This window comes from Quercus suber, unplaced genomic scaffold, assembly GCF_002906115.3.
Source record: "Quercus suber isolate HL8 unplaced genomic scaffold, Cork oak 2.0 scaffold_965, whole genome shotgun sequence".
Lineage (NCBI taxonomy): Eukaryota > Viridiplantae > Streptophyta > Magnoliopsida > Fagales > Fagaceae > Quercus > Quercus suber.
The window spans coordinates 14,991-37,214 of record NW_027070385.1 but is presented as its reverse complement, the minus strand read 5'-3'; the positions used below and the strand labels follow the sequence as shown (position 1 = coordinate 37,214).

Sequence of the window (22,224 nt, the reverse complement as noted above, 5' to 3'; positions counted from 1 at the left end):
CCTACAATTTTAAAATGATTTTTACAATTTTCAGCCTTATAAATACAGTTCACTACTTATTTATTTACTTCCACTATCACCCTATAATAAATCCAGCCCATTACTTATATATATATATTACTAAAAGCTATATATTACTAAAAGCTATATATTACTAAAAGCTGAAGCGTTGTGTTTAATGTTGCTGCTCTCATGTTGCGCCACATCAGCTGCCATGTCATTTTCTTAAAAATATATACAATTTTTCCTACAATTTTAAAATGATTTTTACAATTTTCAGCCTTATAAATACAGTTCACTACTTATTTATTTACTTCCACTATCACCCTATAATAAATCCATAACGGATGTATAAGTTCCATAAGTTATAGCTATTAGTATTTCAGATATGTTGGATTTTATCTCTATGATGTTTTCTGAATTTCACAAGTTGACAAACTTAAAAGACAAGAATACTATATTTACTATATGTCTATCCTTGTACGGCAGTAATATGCTTTCAAATTTATTTTCAGTGATTGGGAATGAGACTTGCTTGCAGCCTCTTGGTTATTCACTGTAAGCTCATTAACTTTTGAAAATCTACAAAGATCATGTGATTAGTGCAGTGTAGTAAATACACTATTCACAGTTCAAATTATATGAAATTGAGAATCATGAAAATTTGGGAATTCTCCCCACCAAGGAGATATATGAGATATGAAGGTTAGTTGCTCCTATTACTGCACTAAAACACCTGTAGATATTATATGAGCTGTGCTTTAGCTACTCAGAGTAGTTCAAAATGAATTCTCTCATAAGACTCTAGCTTAATCATGCTAATGTCACTTTAAAAAAAATGCATAAAGAAACTATGTTACCTATAGGATTCATCTAGATAACATCAACAATAAGCTTATAAGAACTTCAACCCTATAACCTAATTCATAAATTCTACAATCTTTATCTCTACGAAAGGCTCATCAACATTGAGAGCATCATTGAGCTTTCATACTGAGGTTCACATAAAAGGAAAAGGAAATAAGTTCTGAAAAGCTCCTACCGACATCCAATTGTAGCTGCTCTCACAAGACCTTCTGGTTTATGAGCACCCAATCTTGCAAAACCTGGACTGGTAACTTTCATTAGGAGGAGAAGACAATTAAAAGAAAGGGGTTAGTATGACATTGGAAAGTCACCGATCAATGATCATTGATTTTTCTTTTTGTCCTTTTTAATATAATCCTGGTGAAGGTGTTAATTTGATGGGGTGCTATACTTCAGACTTGGTCAGCTAACTATCACATTTGGTTTGGTTTCAGGTTTCAGGTTTCAGCTAACCATCACTTTCACGCTAGTGTTGGTCATTGGCGGATTTGGTCTGTTTTCCAACTCCAATTTTGTTACTTTCTTTGCTAATCCAGAATAATTATATTATTCAAGCTGACTAATCAACTTCCATTGGAGACAATCTTTCATGGCAAACAATCTACACTTAGAACCATGTCAGTCCCTTGCAAACAATTAGCAGCATTCCCATCAATATTAAGTCTCAGTTGATTGAATTTCTGAAGTTATGCTACCCATTTAACAGTGTTGATTTCTGAATTCCTGTCTGACTATTAGATCAAGTTAATGAATGAATTAGAGTAACAAGAGTCAAACATTAGGCAGGTGTAGAAATTGCCCAAAAGATGACTGGGCTTTTTTTTCTTATTCAGTAAACGGTAATTTGTATTATCTAATCGGGGCTTTGCTGCAAATTGCAATGCATAATTTAAGGTTATAGTGCTGTCATATATCACATCAAACGCGTAAGTTGAAGCAGGTGGAAAAATAAAAATTATTCTTCTTCTACTGACTTTTTCAACACGGATAGTGATTTTAGGATGCTCTTAATCGGACAAAAGACTTCACTTGAGGCATGGCTGAAGGCCCAGATCCATCGGCCCTTTATACATTAAAGCTTTTTTTTCATTTTTTATTTGTGGCTAAGGCTTTCACTTTTGACTAGTCCATGTATTTGGGTGATGGATTATCAAATGTCGGCCCATTATTCTTAATAACAACAAATCTAATGGAAAGAAATAGAGTAATCAAATTAATATTCAAAATAATTTCAAGCTAGGCCTGTGAATCAGACTTAACCAAATATATTTTTTCCCATACCTCCCAAGGTTAATTTCCCTTTTTTTTTTTTTTTACTTACAGTAAGTGGGGTGAGTGATTTCAACTTACTACTACAAACACAAAAGCAAAAAACAAAAAACAAAAAATTGAGAATAATTAATTTAAACGCTTATAAGATGGTCAATTTTTTTTTTCTTTTTTTGAATCATGAAAATAGAATTTTACTCCTATGTGACTACATCGGTCTAACCCACCAAAGAAACTAAACTTAACATTTTTTTTTTTTTGGAGAAAAAACTAAGTAACATGTGAATCATACATTTCCAACTTTTTTATTTTTTATTTTGTAATTCGATAGCATAAGAAGGATTTGAATCCTTGACACCTTTAACCTTTATGTTAGTTGTAAGTTGAAACCAACCACCTTCTCAAAAATAAATAACAAACCTAACCAGCTTTTCTTCTCAATAGATTATGGCCAAAACGACAAATGACAAACTGTCGGTTGTGAATTACACTACACACGTGATTCATATGCAAATTATAATTTTACTCTTGCTAGTTGCTGCTAGCTGCTACACTCTCTTGGATTTGGATAAGAATTGAGAATTGAGTACGCTGGCAATGGCATGATTAGCTTTTCTCATACTCATGGTAAGTTGACTAGCAATTATTCTAATTTTACTCCTTTATTCGTATCTTATCATATCCCCCACACACAACAAAAGCTCCACTAGTACTCTTATGGAGACAAAAGTAGTTACTTCACCAAAAAGAAAAACCATGACCAATGACAACAAGGAAACCAAGAATTCAAGAAAACCCATCAATGAGGAATCACCCTTGTTGCCAAAGAACCATGCAACCGAGGAGTTCAAATTCGATGCCAAGAGAGCATCATTTACTGCCTCGGTGTTTAATATATCCACTTCTATTATTGGAGCTGGAATTATGGCACTGCCTGCCACCATGAAGGTGCTGGGTCTTGGGCTTGGAATTGGTATGATAGTGTTTGTGGCTATACTGACAGAGGGTTCGTTGGAAATGCTGCTGAGATTCAGTAGGGTGGGAGACTCTCAGTCTTATGGGGAAGTCATGAGGGATGCTTTTGGCCGTGCTGGGAGGTTGCTGCTTCAGATTTGTATCTTGGTTAACAATGTTGGGACACTCATTGTTTACATGATCATCATTGGTAATATTTTATTTCTAAGTTTTTTTAGACCATAAGAGGAATTTATTCTGCTTTTACTCTTTTTTAACTCTTAACATATAGTATGGACTTTATGAAGAAGATCAAGAATCAGTTAACTTAAAAATTTTCCATTTTGATAACATATAAAGGTAAAGAAGATGTGTTTACAGATAGTAGGATTATTGGCATTTCTGAGAGTCAGCTGGTGCACCCTGTTATGTTTTAAGAAGCTGATTTGGCAGAAGCAGCAATATCTATTTCTGATTCTTTATTTCTCATGAAATTGTCAAGATTGATGAATTCTGTTGCTTCTCATAAAATTTAAAATGGGAGGGCAATAATTCTCTGTTTATCTATCTAAATAGCTTGATTTCTTTATAATTCAGTGATTAATTATAATATTAGCGGGTTTGTATTGGCTATTTCAATCAGGTGATGTTCTCTCTGGGACGTCTTCTAGTGGAATTCACCATGCTGGTGTAATGGAAGGGTGGTTTGGTGAGCACTGGTGGAACGGGCGCACCTTTGTTCTTCTTGTTACAACTATTTCTGTATTTACTCCATTGGCATGCTTTAAGCGGATGGGTAAATGTCTACTCCACTAATCTAGTAAGAATTAATAAATACCAGTTTAAATCCAAAGTGTAAGACTACATGTCCATGATAGTTTCTCCATCTCTCTCGGCACTTTCAGATCGATGGTGCATGATTTGTAATCTTCAATGTCAAACAAATTACTACACAATAATTGCAATACCAATTTTTTTTTTGTATGAGTATTTCATAAGGCATGTTTTTCTATTGGAGTTGCCACACAAGCTTTTTTTAAGTTCTCATGTCACTGTTTAAAGCACACAATTGATATAACATATTTGACTAATTTGCTTTCGCGCTTTCTGTTATATTCGTAAGTCTAAGCATTATGTTTCTTCCTACGCTACTTGCATTTGATGTGATCACTTGTTTCTGAACACCAAAAGATTGAGCAAGACGTCAATGCAAGTCCTGTTCCTTCTCACAATAAATGTAGGAGTCTGGAAGTTCCATGTACTTTTATGCAAGTAATACCAGACACGATACACATTGCTCAAAAAATCCACATCATCTTCATCTCTACCACCAGTAATCTAATGGAACAATAGCTCAAGCATTTTTATAATGTCTACATTGTTGACATGTTTGTGATGAATGACTCATGCTTTTCATGCTTGCAGATTCACTGAGATACTCATCTGCTTTAGCAGTTGCACTGGCCGTTGTATTTCTAGTTATAACTGCAGGAATCACAATTATCAAATTTTTTAATGGAAGTATTGCGATGCCCAGGTTGCTGCCTAACGTTACGGATATTACATCTATTTGGAATCTGTTCACAGTTGTCCCTGTTCTTGTGACAGCATTCATTTGCCACTTTAACGGTATGTTAGCTGATCATATCATAAATGGAAAGTCTACAATATAAACATCTGCTCTACACATCTGCATGCATAGTGAATGAAGGCATATTTTTCTAGATCAATGGTGTGTTTTGTTTTTGGCTCTTTCTGTGAAAACTGGTGAAGGAAGTATTCATCTTGGAATAGAACCTTAATCTTCCTGCTAGGAGAATAACAGAATTGTGGATTTTTTTTTTGGTGGGGGGAGGGGGGGGTGCCTATGGTAGAGGGATTTTACTCAAATCTTGTCATTTCATCAACAAATAGGAAGGCTCACTTCCTTGTTCATTTATTGATACTTTGTTCATTTATTGATATTTTGTTAATTTGATGATTTTTCCATAACTTGACTACAGTGTTGAAAACTTTCTTTGATGTGCTAGATTTTCACCATTAAAGGCAGGTTCTTATGAGGAATTAGAAATATTATAATTTCTACTCTATGGATTCCTTTCTGTGTTATTGATTTCCAAACCACACCCCCCCCCCCGCCCCTCCCCCCCAAGGTATTAGGATTGGACTCATCAATCAATTTATAACCTTTCAAACACAACCGATTTCTATTCAAGCCCCTTTTACTTGTAGTAGTACATCTTGGATCTGCCAATTATGTTATTGCTGAAGTCCTACTCATGGGGACCTGGTCAAATTGGGAGAAGCTGTAGGTATTCCTCCTCCCCCCCACCACCAACCCCAACCCCAAATTAAGATGTATCCAGAAAAGTAGATGTTCAATTTAAGCCAGCATATTGTGTTAGTCAATTATCATCCTTGCCAAATTGACTGAGTCCTCTGTTGCAATGATTATTCTTTTTTCTTTTTTTGCCAAGGAAAAATGGATAAAATTTGTGAGAGATTTCATTTTCTGGATTATGCAGTTCATACAATAGACAATGAGCTTGAAGACTCTTCCCTGATACGACCAGTTGTGCAGACATCATTGGCTCTGTGCTCTATTGTCTACGTTCTAACAAGCTTCTTTGGTTTCCTCCTATTTGGTGACTCAACTCTTGATGATGTGCTGGCCAACTTCAACACCAACCTTGGCATTCCATATGGCTCTTTGCTCAATGATGTCGTTCGCATTAGCTATGCTCTCCACCTTATGCTTGTTTTCCCAATTCTCTTCTATCCACTGCGCCTCAATTTGGATGGCCTTCTCTTTCCTTCAGCTAGGCCTTTGGTTGTAGATAACCTGAGGTTTGGATTGATCAGCATTGGGCTCCTTTTGCTTGTTTTCTTGGGTGCCAATTTTATACCCAACATATGGGATGTTTTTCAGTTCACTGGGGCAACTGCTACAGTTTGGATAGGATTTATCTTTCCTGCAGCCATTGCCTTAAGGTAAGTCTTTATAAAAGGTACCTGTTATCATTTTCAACTATAATAAAGGTCAGTCTACATGAGTTAGTAAATTATACTAAAATACACTAATGGTTGAAGCATATGGATGGAAGGGAAATCGCAAAGCTGTTTAGGTGACAAATACTTGGAAGATCATATATTTTACTAATATACAACATTTCTTTTGCTGTCTCTGTACATGTCAATGTCCACTTGATGTTTGGGCTCTTATCCCTAATGAAAGGAATCCAAATGTTCCTGACCACTTGTGACAAGTTAACATAGTCCCCTTTTTAGCACACATGCCTTCTACTATCAAGGTTTTTCCAATTGATTTTGGTACTTTGACATTTGGCAACGTTGTGTTTGCAGGAAAATTAAGAACCTACTTAAGATGGCTAGTGGTCAAATATGTTTAGGTTAGGCGTGAAATACTTGAACTCAGATTGATGAATTATGGTTAAGTTTTTATCAACATGGTTCGCAGGCTGTAAGCTGATATTATAAATGACTTTGCTTCAAATGGCTTAGAGCTATTTAAGTTTTTCTCATCCACTTGCTTTTTCTTTCTTTTTTACTGCTGCTTCAGGGATCGTCATGGCATAGCAACAAAGAAGGACAAGATACTATCTGTTTTCATGATTGCTCTTGCTGTGTTTTCAAATATGGTGGCAATATATAGTGATGCCTATGCCCTATTCAAAGAGAATCACCCATATGTATGATTTCACTTGGTTTTCACTTGTAGTAACATAGTGGACCCATACTGCACTGCACAACCATATAGATCCAGAAAACATCACCAAGTCAGTATACAAAAATCAATTGTTTTCTGAGTGTAACGTTGTCCCTAAATACTGAAGTGACTGCCACTTATGTTGAATTCATCGGCATGGACAATGCTATACCTTAATACATCTTCCATCTTTACATCTTCAATATGTTGTTCATACTGGAAATTCTCTAATTTTGCAATTAAAAACCGGTCTGAAATTGCACGTTCAATTTGATCCGCTATTGCACTCTTCGTTTTTGCTTTAGATTTATTTATTTATTTATTTATTTTTGTGTGGGAGTGGGGAAACAGAGACAGACTAGCTTAGGATAGTTTTTATCTTTAATTTTCTAGGAAAATTTATCTTATAACTTTATACAATGTCCCCCTCACAATATGTAGGTTCCACAAGTGTGTGTGGAGAGGGGCATCCCATAAAATCGTCTTAAGGTGAAATATTGCCTATATCACTCAAGAAAAATTTAGGACCACATAATTTTTCACAACTTCTTGCCACAACTATAACGTGGTAGAGTGTGATCTGTAAAGAAAAAATAGTGGGTTCACATGTGAGTAATGGTTAACCACTCATAGGTTATCACGTTAAAATTGTGACAAATAAGTTGTAAAATAATTTGTAGCCCTAAAACTACCCATATCACCCCATGACCGCCATGGTGCTCAAATACGTTCTATTTTCTAAGAAAAATTATCTTATAACTTTATACAATGTCCCCCTCACAATGTGTAGGTTCCACAAGTGTGTGTGGAGAGGGACGTCACATAAAATCGTCTTAGGGTGAAATATTGCCTATATCACTCAAGAAAAATCTAGGACTACATAATTTTTCACAACTTCTTGCCACAACTATGACATGATAGAGTGTGATTTGTAAAGAAAAAATGGTGAATTCATGTGTAAGTAATAGTTAACCACTCACAGTCTATTACGTTAAAATTGTAACAAATAAGTTGTGGAATAATTTGTAACCCTAAAACTACCCATATCACCCCATGACAGCCTTTGTGCTCAAATACGTTTTATTTTCTTGAAAAAAAAAATTGTTTTTTCTTCGTGTTGTGGGAATTCCACAGTTGTTTCTCAAAAAATAAATAAATAAAATAAAATAAAAATTCCACAGTTTTGTGATGAAGAACTACACCTCATGTTCCCTCCACTACCATCCAGACAATTTTGACATAGCCAATCATTAGTTGGAAGGCACAGACAGATGCCTATCCACTTGGATGAACGCTTATGCATAGATCATATTCATATACATTGCTGATAATCAGAATGGATATTCTAATAAATCAGACCTCAATTCTTGTCATTGGTGTGGCCTTTTTCTTTGTAATATTATGAGGGGAGACCAGGTCATTGTTTAAAAACTTAAAAGAGGATGCATCAGTTGATGGGGGATATGTAGTTATGTACTGCAGGCATATTAAACAACTCAAAATGTATTATTTTCTCTCTTTATTTCTTTAGAATCAATTGGAAAATGTTGCTTTGAATCAGAGAAAGAATCAAAAGGGAGGACAATAACTAGTAACAGAATAGATTCTACACATGAAAGGGCAAACTTTACTCACAAAGAAAGACACTGCCAACAATCCAATAGACTAGCTGAGCAAAATTATCAGAAGCCCACTGAGACTTGTTGCACTTGTTTATGAAGATATAGAACCTTGATATAGTATCCAGGACTATCATCCTTCGCTAATTTGTTTTAATCTCCTAAAGTGTTGAAGCTCTAACTTCTCTGTTTTATACCTAACCCTACTCATCAAAAAAATGTTGGAGCTGTTCCTGTTCTTTCCAAAAATGCTGCATGTTACATCCATCTCATTTTCTCAGTTCCTTTCAAAGAAGCAGATGGAGAAGATAGGACCGAATCCCTTGTTTGGGATATTTCCTGCTAATGGCTGAATGCATTCCGTTTTGACAATATGTACAAGAATTCCTCCAGGAAACTGATTGTGGGTAGCCAAACCTTGAGTTTCTTCTCAACTTTATTTCTATAATGGCCTATAGGATCTTGCCTCGACAATCTCATGCCTGATGAATGGAAGAGCTAAGCTGTAATCACCTTCCATTGAATGACAGAGATACAGAGTCCAAGTTAAGAAGGGGCACTACTGAATTAAGCATTTGGCTCAGACTAGTTGAAGAAATAAGGAGATTCTAGCACATCTCTAAGATCAAAGTCTCCCCGCTCCGGTAAGGGAGGAAAGTTCAACTTAGGGAAAGACTTCTGGAAGCTCTCCAATAACTGTATAAAGTAAAACAAAAGCAATCATCAAACATTATCATACCCCAGTGAGTGTAATATAACAAACCACCAATCACAAGTAAATAACAAAATGGGAGGTCTTCCATCATAGTTGAAGAACTTTTATAAGTAAAGATACTTTACATTCTCTAATATTGGGGCCCCGTATAGTTCAACAAACTTTTCTCTGAGTATTTTGTTCATTTCATCAACATCAGATGCATGGGTCCAATATGAATCGTGGACTCCTGTAATTAAACATTGGTATCATATGGTGAAATTTCAAACATGTTAATGCACATATGTTTGTGATATATATATATATATAGGGGAAGAGATTCAGCACAAACCTGCAAAGTTCAGGCCTGCCTTTTTGCAGGCAACAGCAGTCATCATCATGTGCGAACCGTCAAGGGAGTGCACAAAATTTGGGGGAAAAGCTGTCCTCTGCCGCTTAACCATGACCTATGAAAGTGAGACCAAAAAAAAAAAATAGTTATCAAAGGATTGGTTCTTATATAGCTTTAAACTCGAGTATGAGATATGGGATAAATATCAGTATCTGGCTGTAACCAGTCATGTGGATCCCACTGGATTTCAGCTCAAATCTGAGTACTAATTTGATTCAGATCTAAGTCCTCTCTCTCTCTCTCTCTCTCTCTCTCTCTCTCTCTCTCTCTCTATATATATATATATATATATACATATGTGAGATAAGTTTAAGTTACACTTTAAGTTATACATTTTTTAGGCCATAAATTTCTAATAGATATAATGGTCAAAAAGTTGAGGGAGAGGGTGGTGGACTTGCGGAAGAACTAAAGAATGGAGTTGGTGTCGCTGGGACTGGGTAGAGGAATGAGAGTTTGTAGGGAATCATGTCCGTAAGAGTAGTTACCTAAGGGAAATGAAAGGTGGCTTTTTAACTAAAAATTGGATGTAGATTTGAACCATCAGATTATTTTTTTTAAAATATGAAAATAAGGATTTGAATGATCCGTTGGAAATACTCCAATAATCATATTGGCTTTCTTCTATTTGATTGAGTGCTCTCTTGTTTATTTCTCTTTTTTGTAACTTCATGTGATTGATGTTAGCGTCAGGAAGAGATTTTCTGTTTTACAGGGCTTGGCCTTGTTGGTAAGTTGGTTATAGAAAAATACGTTGATAGGGTAAAACTTTTACATTCAATAACGATTTGATATTAAGTTCATTAGGAAGAGGTCTCTTCTGTGCATCCATGGCAGAGAAATATCTCCCTCTGCTTTGAGAGTTGTAATTGATGAGGCTACATAGAAAAGTAAGTGATAGAATTGAATAGATTAGTTGATTTGGCAAGCAAAAAATATTCAATGCTAACATGGCCAGTAGTGTTATTTTAACCATTTGATCAATTAGAAATCTATGGTCTAACAAAGGTGTAACTTTTATGAAGTTACACCAAGTGTAACTTAAACCCATCTCTCTCTCTCTCTCTCTCTCTCTCTCTCTATATATATATATATATATATATAAAATAAGTTTAGACTCTCTATTTGACATTTTAGCTTAGATTTAAATCCAAATCAGGACAGAAATGGATTGATTTTATAACTGGATTTCTATCCATTGACTGCCCTAATTTATCAGACAAGAACTTGGCATAAATTCAACACTTCTCTTTAGGGAAAAAAGATACGAGAAAAAGATTGAAGAAAGCTACCTTGTCAGTTTCTCGTCGTAGTGTCAACACCTGAAGAGAGGTCTTAATCTGCATTAAATTGAACACAGCCTTAATGACATACTAAATTTTAATGTTGTATTTGTTTTAAATTGTCCTAACATTAAAAATAAGTGCATCAAAGTTCTATAATTTTATAAGAACATTACAAGGTGCCTTCCCAATTGCCGGTAAGGTTGTACCACAGGAAGTCCAAGAGGGGTGGTCCATCGTACGGGTTGATTCTCCGAAGCTATCACCTGTTATACGTTAAATTTAGGCATCAGTTGTACAAAATAGTGAACAATACTACATTTATACAAAAGCATAAGTAATAACTACTAAGCACAAAACTTGAAAAAGAAACATATACTTTAACATTGCCAACATCATGTTGAGAGACAGCTGCCAGAGAGTAAGCAGCTCAACAGCAATGAGTACAAATATTACACTGCTTTCTGACCACAAGATTACAATAATGCAACAAAATTCTAGCACCAGAAATTCCATACCATACCATACCATACATGGATATGTGCAAAAGGCAACAAGAAACCCATATTTGGGATTCTTATTGCACTTAATCATTACCAGTAATGCCTGACGAAGAATCAACCAAAGGAAAAGCCACCAACAAAGAATAAAAAGAGGAATGAGGGGCCCAAATTGAATAAATTTTTCCATTTATAAAAGTAAGAATAAAAAGGGGAATGAGTGGGAGTCTAGGCCTACATCTGAGGGAAAGTGTTAAAATAATGGTTAAATCATTAAATTCATCATTCCCTGGTAGCTCAAACTTTTAAGACAATAGGTAAATTATAAATATTAGTAGAAATTAATCAGGTCTATCAAAGTTCCCACACCTGTTACCCTCTTAACAGGATTTGGCACATGGACATTTAGTAGACTAGGATTTGAGACACTTTAACAAATGTACATGATGCTCTGTGTTTGACCAAGAAACTTGAAAGGTCCAAGCCAATTCCATACATGAAAAACATTGGCATATTAATAAAAGAACAACGATAACAACTACGAAGTCCTATTCCCAATATTTTGGGTTAGCTACAGATCCTCAATAGAGTAATCATAGTCAACCACATGCATTCTATAAGCCATTCTATTTTATCCAAAGTCATAGTTTCTATTATCTCCTTATTGAAGATTCTTTTTTACTAATGCTAATGTTAGTTAAGGTCTTTCTCTACCTTTTTTCGTTCCCTTGACTTGAATCAATTCACTCTTTCTCATTGGTGCATTAATTGCTCTCCTCTACACACGATCAAAGAATGTCAAAAGACTCTCCCACTTCTTTTTATTAGTAGTGGTCACCCCTATCTTTAAGAAAATTTCTTCATTTCGAATCTTAACTTTATATTCCCATTTCAGTTGCTCTCTTTTATGAACATGTTACTTCTTAAAGCATGATTAGCAAATTGTTGGTATCCCAAAAAGAAAAAGAAATTGCTTGATACGCAAATAGATCACCAAACAAATGAGACACACCTTTGCACAATCGCCAAGCCAGCTCATGATGCTTCTTGCAGCTTCAAACATCTCTCCTAAGGCAGTCAAGGTGGTCTGCCCATGCAGTGAAATATTCAGTACAAAGTTATATATGCAGACTTTAAGACACAATGCACACGAGAGTGCATGCATTGCACAAACACAGAGACACACAGTTCAGTATTATTCTCACACCTTCGCAGCATAGCAAGATGCAGCAAACAGCTCTGAATCATCTGCAATGGCACAACGTTCCTTTAATCTCTTCTTGATCTGATCACGGGCACCGATATAAGTGACACCATATACTGATGTCATTACTGTTTGCTTCACCAATTTTCGGTCCACCTATTGGATACCCAGTAATGAAAAAATTTATTAGCATTATAATATGAGCAATCAGCACAAGCAGTGCCAAATAAAATTCATAAACTCCAAGCCACCTAATTCACATAAAATATAAAAGTGATTGCTAAGCCAATAAAGTCAGTCTTCATAATGTTAACAACTACTGTAAGCCAAATACATAATCTTGAACAAGAATTTTCATGGATTAGGATTCTCTAAAATTCTTAGAGCAATTCTATCATGGAGCAACGAAAATCCTGTCCATTCATTTTGAAATAATTGGATAGGATTTTACCACATCATCAATATTTAAACAAGGAAAAGGTTTGGCTCCAAACACAAATAGGTTTGGAGCCTCAGGCTCCAACAACCTATAGGAAAATGACAGATGTCCCGTCAATGTTGGTAAAAGCGTTAAGCACACTTAAGTGCATAGGCCTTTCGGAGCCTAGGCGCAAAGCACAAGCACACACCTGATTAAAGTAAAGACAGTTTTCAAATGTAATATCTCATAACTTCTAATAAAAAGATTCTTAACATATAATAAAATAATAATAATAACTCAAAATTTGTAGATTTTACCTGTAAGCGCAATTGTATAATGTTTGTAAGCTCAAATTTTACCTAAGTTATTTCAATTCTTAAAATTTTTATATAGTAAATTGAAAAAAATTATCAATGGTTAATATCCTAATAATCTAGCCATATAAAGTTTAGACATAATATTTTGCTTAATTCTCTTGTGCTTTATAAAAGTACATAACCATAATAGTTATGATCAAATAATGTATATGGTTCAATCAACATATATCTAAAAGTCAAAGACCAAAAGGCACAAGAATTGTAAATTAACCTTGTTCGTAACTTATAAATTGTAAAAAATAATACAATGTTTGTGTAATACAACACCCTAAGGATAGTGGTTGTGTAGTAAATTATTGGTCCATGTCATTTCTTTCAAGATCAAGAAATTAACTTTGATGATCCACACTTTTTTTAGAAATAAAATTAAAAAATAAAAATAAAAAAGGCATACTTTGTGCTTCTTCAAAAAGCACCAAAAAAGCATGCCTAAAGCGTTTTTCTTTAAGTGAGCTTTTATTCACTAGCACAGCATTGGGAGCTTGGAGCTTGGAGCTTTGAGCTTAAGCACGCCTAAAGCGCATTTTTAACAACACTTGTCATGTTCAATGCACATGACTCACTTAGTTGGTTGGGTTGAGTGAGTCGTGCATTGCACGTGACAAATATTAATACCATCTTCCTATCGGTTCTTGTTGGAGCCAACTTTTAAACAAATGTTGACAATAACTATTTTGGTATCTATTTAAAGTATTGATGATGTGGCAAAATTCAATCCATTCATTTCAAAATGATGAAAACATAGGATCTTAATCCATTTTAGGAACTTCATGGTGGAGTTACTGTAAAAACTCTTAAGGATCCTAATCCATTTTACAAAAATAAAAATACAATGACAAATAATGATGAGAACCTGATTGATTAAAAGCCTTGCATGCAATGCATTTGGATTACTTGCAGGATCTTTCTCTGCATCTCTCCTCATGATATCAAGTACTCTGCAACCATAACAACAAAGTTCAATCAGATTTTTTATGAAAAGATGACAGTAGGTTAAACAATGAGGGTACTGGGTACATTTCCCCTTATAAATCCCTATATGTTCATAACTTGACCCCACGACCTCTGTTGTTAAAGGGAGAGAAGTACTACTAGGCTACAAGGCAAGTGGTTACTGGTAACAATAATTTCAACTATATTGATTAACAAAATTGCTTTTGGAAATTTTAGTCACTTCAACGTTAGAATTACTGGACTCTTGTACAGAAGCATGATAATAGCATGCAAAAAGTGCAAAACCTTTTTTTTATTTTTTCTAATAACAGTGAGAGCGCTTCAAGCACCTAATTATTCCCTCAAGTGTGTGTAGTCCTTCATCCCACACGCACCAAGCAATTATAAGGAGAATTCTTTGGGGTGACCCCAAGATGCTGGTTAGAGATTTTGAACCCAAGACATCATAGATCTCATGAGGTCTTAGGAATCAGTCCAACCCCTTGGGGTTAAAACCATTCAAATAATTAAACACCAACAGGAAGAATTATTTGACTTCTTTAAAAACAGATAACTGAAAATAAATTTTTTTGATAGGTAGATAACTGAAAATCAATGAAACATTTTATTAGTAAAACTGGTTTTTAATCAACATAACTGATTTATAAAACATAATTGTTTATTGTAATTTTAATCATAATCTTGTGTGAGATTTGAATACTGTTATTTAACACTAAGGCATTGGAAAAATTCAAATAAATATTTTATACAACATGAACTTGTCTCTATAGGAGTATAATAGCCTGCTTATATAGACTATTAAGACTAAATCCTAAGCCTAATTGACTTCAGTCATCCTAATTATTGGAAATTCCAAAAATAACCTTAACTATAGGAAATTACAAAAAATATGAATAACCTCGTTAGCCAATTAGACCTAAAAATGAAATCCAATGGACTAATAGTAAAAATACAATTGAGTTCAAATTTAAATAAAACTAAATTAATATAAAATTATCTTTGCACCCCCACACCATGGAGATATCATGACATTACCTTTCAAATCCTTGTTCATATGATTCTCAGTTTTGGATTCATCTAGTAAAGCACCCATTAAGGTTTAATATAGGATATTCACCTTATTTTGGGGGGTAAGGATGTTGTAATTTCATTTTTCCCCTCACATAAAAACCATCAAAATTGATCTCATTGCACTGCTTTGAAAGAATAAGATTCGCCGGAGATTGTCTTTTATTTTACACTACTAGGGAAGAATGTTTATTTTTGTGTGTAAGGGGCTTCCTTCCACTTGTCATTTTGATTTGGTTTTCAGTTACAGATTTCTTTTCAATCCATCAGAACAATTTGTCCCCTGCTAATATATTCTCACACACACAGATAGAGTGCTAACCTGGCAGCAATTCCTGAGTAAACATCTGCAGGTTTATCTCCCGCAACAAGATTTACTGCAGCCGCTCCCAACTATGAAATTAAAGCAATTTAATCAACAAATTAAAAAAAAAAAAAAAATTGCAGAGAAGTGCAAGGAGCATAACACACATGTTAGACAAGAATGATGGAAATTAATTTGCCAAGATTTAAGCAGCCTGAGAATTTTGAATTCCCCTAGAGGTAGTTTGATAACCATTAGAAGATATATCATATATGCATATAGTAGAACCAAGTCTTCCTCATGTAACCTCTCTCTCTCTCTCTCTCTCTCTCTCTCTCTCTCAATATGTAATTTATTTGTTGCAAGTTTTAAAGCATCAAATTTATGTCCAAAAAGAACTTTAGCTTAATATGAAAGGCTCATTAATGAATATATGTCCTAAAAGCACACTTAGATCATACATCCATATAAGAGAGCTTCATTGTGCATCTTATATGTACTGCATCTTTCTTCTATTAAAGCAATTAGAGAAGTTTGTTACCTTGTCCCTTCCAAGGGCAGCATAATGTTGTAAGCCATTACACGAACCATCCTTGCAGAAGAATTGAGAGAGAAAGAAAAATAAGGAAAATACTAGAGTTGGGACAAAAAACCAAAGCATGGGTTTAGCAGAATGTGTGTGCGCATGTGTAAAAGATTCAAATATAAACCCATTATTAAGAGATTACCCAAAAAAAAAAACTCTCTTGCAAATGTAAACTGTACTATAAGCCAACAATGGATTAATGTGCCAATTGCCTATAAGGGGCAAAGCCTCCACATTATAGACCTTAGGGCCTGCTCAAGTCTTTATAATCATTAGAAATTTTTCCAGTCAATCTGAAACAGCAGATTGACAAAAGTAAATTATAAAAAGAAAATTCAGCTTTAAGAAACTAAACATTCACTTCTACCAAATGAAACACATGCAGAAGCAAACCTCATTCACACAGGCAGACAGTAGAGTGCACATAGAGAAGCACAAAAATTTATGCATGCAATAATATCCTGATTTAAGTTCCAATTGATACAATTGCATCCAAATTTAACTTTCTGCCTTCTCCTCTTTTGGGGGATTAAACACTTTGTTTCATCTCATTATAGATTAAAAAGTTTCCAGAGAAGTATGTTGATTTTGATTATTTCTTGAAGTGAAACAGAGTATCAAGTACATACTAGGGTATTATTTACTCAATAAAAATACTCCCAGAATAACATTTGTGACCACACGTAAGGAAAAAAGTACCTGGTGGACAGGCATGTGAGAAATAGTAGTTTCTGGGGAGGGGTTTCTCAATGCTTCCGAGAGATTAATACAAGCTGCCAAGCATTGAAATGGATCCTCCGCACCCAACCACCACCGCTTACCTTCAAGGGGCCTGTCTGCGGAATCGAAGATATCATCCAAATGGTTTTCAGCAAATGCTATTCGGCCCTCATAAGATAACTTATCCACACCACCAGCATACAAATTTGCCAAATGTATCTTCAGCCACCTTAATCCTGCCTTTCCAAGAGGACGCCCCTCCGCAAACTCTAGGATGCCTCGGCACAGATCAGATCCAAGATGATTTAAATATGGGTGCATGGGGTATGCACGACCTCGGAAATCAAGGTTGTGAGGGTAGTAGAAGCCTTCCTCATCCTTCATCTTCCGAGCAACCTGCTTCCCAATCAAAAGAATTAATACACAATCTGTTTGGGAGCTCCAATAGCTCTAAGTAGATTCAACTAATCAAGGTAGCTCCTTACAGCAAGTTTAAGTTCTATATCGCACCGCTGTGAATGCCTCTCGCTATTCTCCTTTTTTGCAGCTTTAACTTTCCACTTCCATTTCCGAATTTCTGTTTCATCTTCTGTGTCTGGTTCCTCTGGCAGAGGGACCTATTTCAGAAAAGTGAAGATGAAAACTTAACAACCAGAAGCACACTGCTGTAATGGATAATTATTTTCAGTGACAAGGAAGAAAATAGCAATTTAGTATTTTGTTGAACAGTATGAGCTTCTTTGATTCAAAAGAGTGGAAAAATAATCCACCGATGAAAAAGGAAAAATAAATTGTTACCCACATCTTCACAGTCGATCAAGTCAGCAAGACCACCTCCACTAGCCCATATTCTGTCTATCACACTAAGTACCCTTTTGTTTACCCTCCATTTGGTATTTCCAAGTGTATCTAGAGCCTACTTCATAAAACAATCACAGCATTAGTGCAACAACTGACAAGCAAAATTAAGAAAGCCTCACATAGAGCAAAAATGTATGATCGTAGGATGAACTTTCAAGGCCTTTCATAGGTGGGAAATAAGATACAGAACTAATGACCACACTAAGGAAGAAATTCAGATCAAGCACTAAAGAGACAAAACCCAGGGCCCACAAACCTCAAAAACAGGTTCTAGTTGCTTTCTTGGAGTCCTCTTTACTGCTTCACGTTGTTGTCTCGCTCCATGAATTCGCATGACATACGATGGTAAAAACAAGTATGCCCCTCTATCATACCTGCCAAAAATTGCAAATTTTTAACTAAAAACCAAAAGATAGACCCAGCATGCAATGCTCAAAGTATAAAATTAGCTAGCTTTCATTGAACATTTAAGTAGCATAACAAGCAATTTAAGCAGAAGGTATTAGAAATTTTTTATTCTATATTGGTATGATCCAGTAGCTTATATTCTCTAATTAAAAAATATCATTTTGCTTAGAACAATCCAGAATGAAACAAACAGAGATTTTGGTAGAAAGTTGGATGCCATACCCTGTCCAATTTATAGGAGGCACTAACATAGGCATATAAGGAATGACCATGTGCCTAGCCTGTTTAGACAAACAGAAAGTAGAACTGTTGTTATTCATCTTGGATAAATAAGCGTGCAAAAAATTACATCCTTGCACTTTGCATGGAGTCAAAAAAGAAAACTTTTATTAGTTAAAAATACCAACCAACAACCATTCAATAAGTGCCATGCAAACAAGGTAGTCGTGTACTTACAGTTCTCTCCAGCCCTTTGCGAACTAGCGGGTCACATTCGATAACACCATATCTCCTGCTGCATTTCCTATAAACAACAAAGGTAAAGAACACAATTATATATAGCGATGAGAGAGAGGAACAAAAACTAAATTAAATGGAGTTGTAATTCTCCTCACTGTGACTGTGTTTCTTTTGTCACAGTTTTCAAGGTGTGTACAAATGCAGGCCGAATATCTGGTGGACCATCTCCAAATTGATCAATTGGAGGTTGTATATAAGCCGTTTCCATCAACAATTGAATCAAGCGGCAGCCGACCTGGAAATTACAAGAACCAAGGTATAACAACAATAACAACAACAATGACCATTTCCATATTTACAAGTACAGACATCACAGACCTTAACTTGAGCCTCCTGACCCCAAGGTCTTGAATCATCCTGTTCCTTCACTATTTCCCTTACTTGAACCACCTTTTTCTTTTTCAACAGGTTACGAACTTTTTTCCGTAGTTTCTCTTTTTCATTTGTCAATTTTTCCTGTTCATTAGTCATGGGATCACATTCACCTTCAGATTTCTTATCTGTTGTGTTCTTATCAGATTCACCTTCCACTTTCTTATCCGTTGCCCTCTTCTTCTTTGTCTTCTCAAAAAATCTGTGTATCCTAGCCTGATGCACATAAGCAATCATTACATAATAGCTTTCAGCAAGAGAAAACCAGGAAAATTACTCTGATTAGGGAAAATTGTAAATTTATGATATTTCTTGACAATGAAGAAACCCACCATCACTAAACATTAGAATTCAACCGCTGAAGGGCATTTTTTAGTTAGTGGACCATTAACAGAATGAAGTTGATTGCCACATATAGTTTAAGTTGTAGCCACAGTTTGTAAATTGTAGGATGGAAAGCACAGAAGTATTGTTAAAAGACAAATTATTTGAAATCAAAAGGTCATATTTCTGTCAAACTCATCACTAAATATGAACACTGAAGCTGTTGGGTGCAGAGTAAAAGAAGTATGAGAAATGAAAAAGTGAAAAACAGACCCACCTCATTTTCGATTGCTTCACCTATCTGGAGGGCAGCTTGCACTACCCTGCTACTGCCAACACCACCAGTATTAGTCATCAACAATCCCATCAACTTATGCATTGTGATAACAGCCATCATATCGGGTGGTAATTGATCGAAAAAGGGATAATGAGAGGGCTTAGTCTTCTTTTCCTTTCTAGATTCTTGATCAGCAGCAATAGCATCCCTTAAGGGTTCAAACCAACCAAGAAATAAGGACTTAATGTAAGGCAAATTGGGAGCAAGCTTCTGCTCACACATATCAGTAAGGAGCTCCTGGTACTCCTTGGCAGCATCTTCCCAGGCCTTGGTCTCTAACTTGATTTGCCGATTTCGAAGCACATTATACTTGGCTATCCCCATACCAGCCACCATTTTCTTGGGCTTGGGATTGGGCTGCTGCCACTGAGAGTCCACAACCAGTTGATCTTGTCTATGTCTATGTCTGATCATCAAGTCTTGGACTTCATCGGAGCCAGAACCAGACAATTCCTCCTCGGAGGTAATAGCAATAGCCTCAGCAGCAGTGGCATAATAATTATAGTTCCCAGAAGAAGAAGAAGCAGCAAAAGGGTTTGAGGAATTTGGGAAGCTGGGTCTTCCTAATCCGAATCCATTGTTTTGGGAAGACAATAATAATAAGAAGGGAATGGATATTGGAGAAAAACCCAGCGAAGAATTTGAGCGTGTTGGAATAATCTTCTGGGCAGAAATGAAGTCATGAGAAAATTTCATCGAAAGTGGAGAGTCGGAGGAAGACAACTTGATAACGTTTTTGGAAGAAGCTTGTTTGGCGAAATTCCTCCACATGTTTGATTAATTGATGAGAAAGAGAACCGCCAAAACAAGCAGAAGAAGAAGAAGAAGAAGAAAATTGAAATGGGCATATGAATATGAACAAGAAGCAAAGTAGAAGTAGCGGTAGTTGTAGTAGTAGTAAAACGGAGAAGCGAGAGAGAGAGAGAGAGAGAGAGAGAGAGAGAGAATGAGATCTGGGAGTGGAAGACACAAACGGAGTTTATACTAAAACTATCTCAATTCTCAGACACTGCCAGCAACCAGCCGCCTCTCAACTTTAAAACTTAAAACCCTCCTTAAACCTACGTTTCTTCTTAGGGCCTTGGCTTCGGCCAGGGGGCTTTACCGTAATGTTTGTTTTTTTTTTTTACTTTTGAAACCTGTGTTATTTTTTTTTTTTTTTTTTTTTTTTTTAAACAACAACCCATGCTTATTATTTTAAACATTTAGTTATATTTATTAATAAAAATAGTATTGGTTTATTAGTTGATTTTCTACTACGTTAAATTATATTTTGTGATTTTATATTAGTGAGATATTAAACTATAAGATGAAAAAATCACATAAAAATTACTTAAAGAGTTCAATTTTTTTTTTTTTTGAGAAAATAGTTCAGATATTTTTAGCAAATACTATGAGCTATAAAATTATTACAATTATTATTATTATTATTATTATTTATGATGTTAAGGTCCAACCCCAGTCGAACCAAAGAATCGAGATCCAATTCTCATCCTGATTCTTTGCCTGCTCCAGTTTTTAAAATTAACTAATCACGGACCTGTGCGTTGCGCGTGATGATTTTTTTTATGGTGATTGGATGTTATTATTTATGATGTTAAGGTCCAACCCAGTCGAACCAAAGAACCGAGATCCAGTTCTCATCCTGATTCTTTGCCTGCTCCAGTTTTTAAAATTAACTAGCCGCAAACCCGCGTGTTGCATGTGATAATTTTTTTTATGGTGACTGGATGTTTTGGTTATGGAATTTATTTTGTATTATTAGAGATTAGTATTTGAAATAGAAAGATGAAATTTTATTGTTGAATTAATTTTTTGGAACATAATTTCTATCATACTCGGTTTGCTAATTTGTACATTTCCAAGTCAATTGAGCACATTTTGCATGTTACATGTAATTCTTCGTTTCCATAAAGGTAAGGGCAGTCACGATCCCAATGACCCACTCCATTTTTCTAGCATGCTTGGCCTTTTGGAATGCAAAATGTGTTTGTTTCAAAAGTTGTATGTTAAAGGATTTGTCAATAGTTTTGCAGCAATTGTTTCCCATCTTGTTGGTTTAAATTGATAATAGTAGCTAGATTCCTTCCTCATTTGATTCACATAAGAGTGCAATTGTGAGTCCATATTTTATATTTTTGTCCCCTTCTTTGTTGGCTTGAAGAAGGATTTCTTTTCCTGCTTTAGTTTTACCTTGCACAAAATATTTGTGAGCTCTGACCCAAAATAGTGTTTGTTTGTTTCCAGTCCTAAAACATTGATGAATGAGCTTTTCTTCATCTTTTCGAAGGAATAAAGGATTTTGAAGTAGTCCAGTCAAATTGATGTGGTGAAAAACTTTTGTTTTTTTGGTTAGCCGATTGAATAGCTTGCAGTTGTTTTTTAGAACAAAGAACACATATTATGAAATTAATGTGCTAAAAAAATACATATTATAAAATTAA

At 35.2% G+C, this 22,224-nt stretch overlaps 2 protein-coding genes across 2 annotated transcripts; one reads left to right on the top strand and one right to left on the bottom strand.

The window, feature by feature from the left end:
* Positions 1 to 2,701: 2,701 nt before the first annotated feature.
* LOC112034276 (amino acid transporter AVT6A) lies at positions 2,702 to 7,020 on the top strand. The gene is made up of 5 exons (XM_024067098.2): positions 2,702 to 3,301; positions 3,734 to 3,886; positions 4,516 to 4,719; positions 5,616 to 6,081; positions 6,671 to 7,020. Exons 1-5 carry the CDS (start codon positions 2,854 to 2,856, stop codon positions 6,804 to 6,806), a joined length of 1,407 nt encoding a protein of 468 aa, XP_023922866.1. The 5' UTR covers positions 2,702 to 2,853; the 3' UTR covers positions 6,807 to 7,020.
* Positions 7,021 to 8,304: 1,284 nt separating this feature from the next.
* LOC112034275 (DNA-directed RNA polymerase 1, mitochondrial) lies at positions 8,305 to 20,841 on the bottom strand. Its single transcript, XM_024067096.2, has 19 exons — positions 19,721 to 20,841; positions 19,066 to 19,335; positions 18,843 to 18,982; positions 18,685 to 18,751; positions 18,451 to 18,509; positions 18,077 to 18,194; positions 17,762 to 17,875; positions 17,445 to 17,576; positions 16,939 to 17,355; positions 16,195 to 16,245; positions 15,672 to 15,742; positions 14,181 to 14,265; positions 12,533 to 12,685; positions 12,338 to 12,412; positions 11,002 to 11,091; positions 10,835 to 10,882; positions 9,483 to 9,597; positions 9,277 to 9,380; positions 8,305 to 9,132 (listed from the first exon to the last, which is right to left on the bottom strand). The coding sequence occupies exons 1-19, from the start codon at positions 20,549 to 20,551 to the stop codon at positions 9,022 to 9,024; spliced, it is 3,051 nt and encodes a 1,016-aa protein (XP_023922864.1). The 5' UTR covers positions 20,552 to 20,841; the 3' UTR covers positions 8,305 to 9,021.
* Positions 20,842 to 22,224: the final 1,383 nt, after the last annotated feature.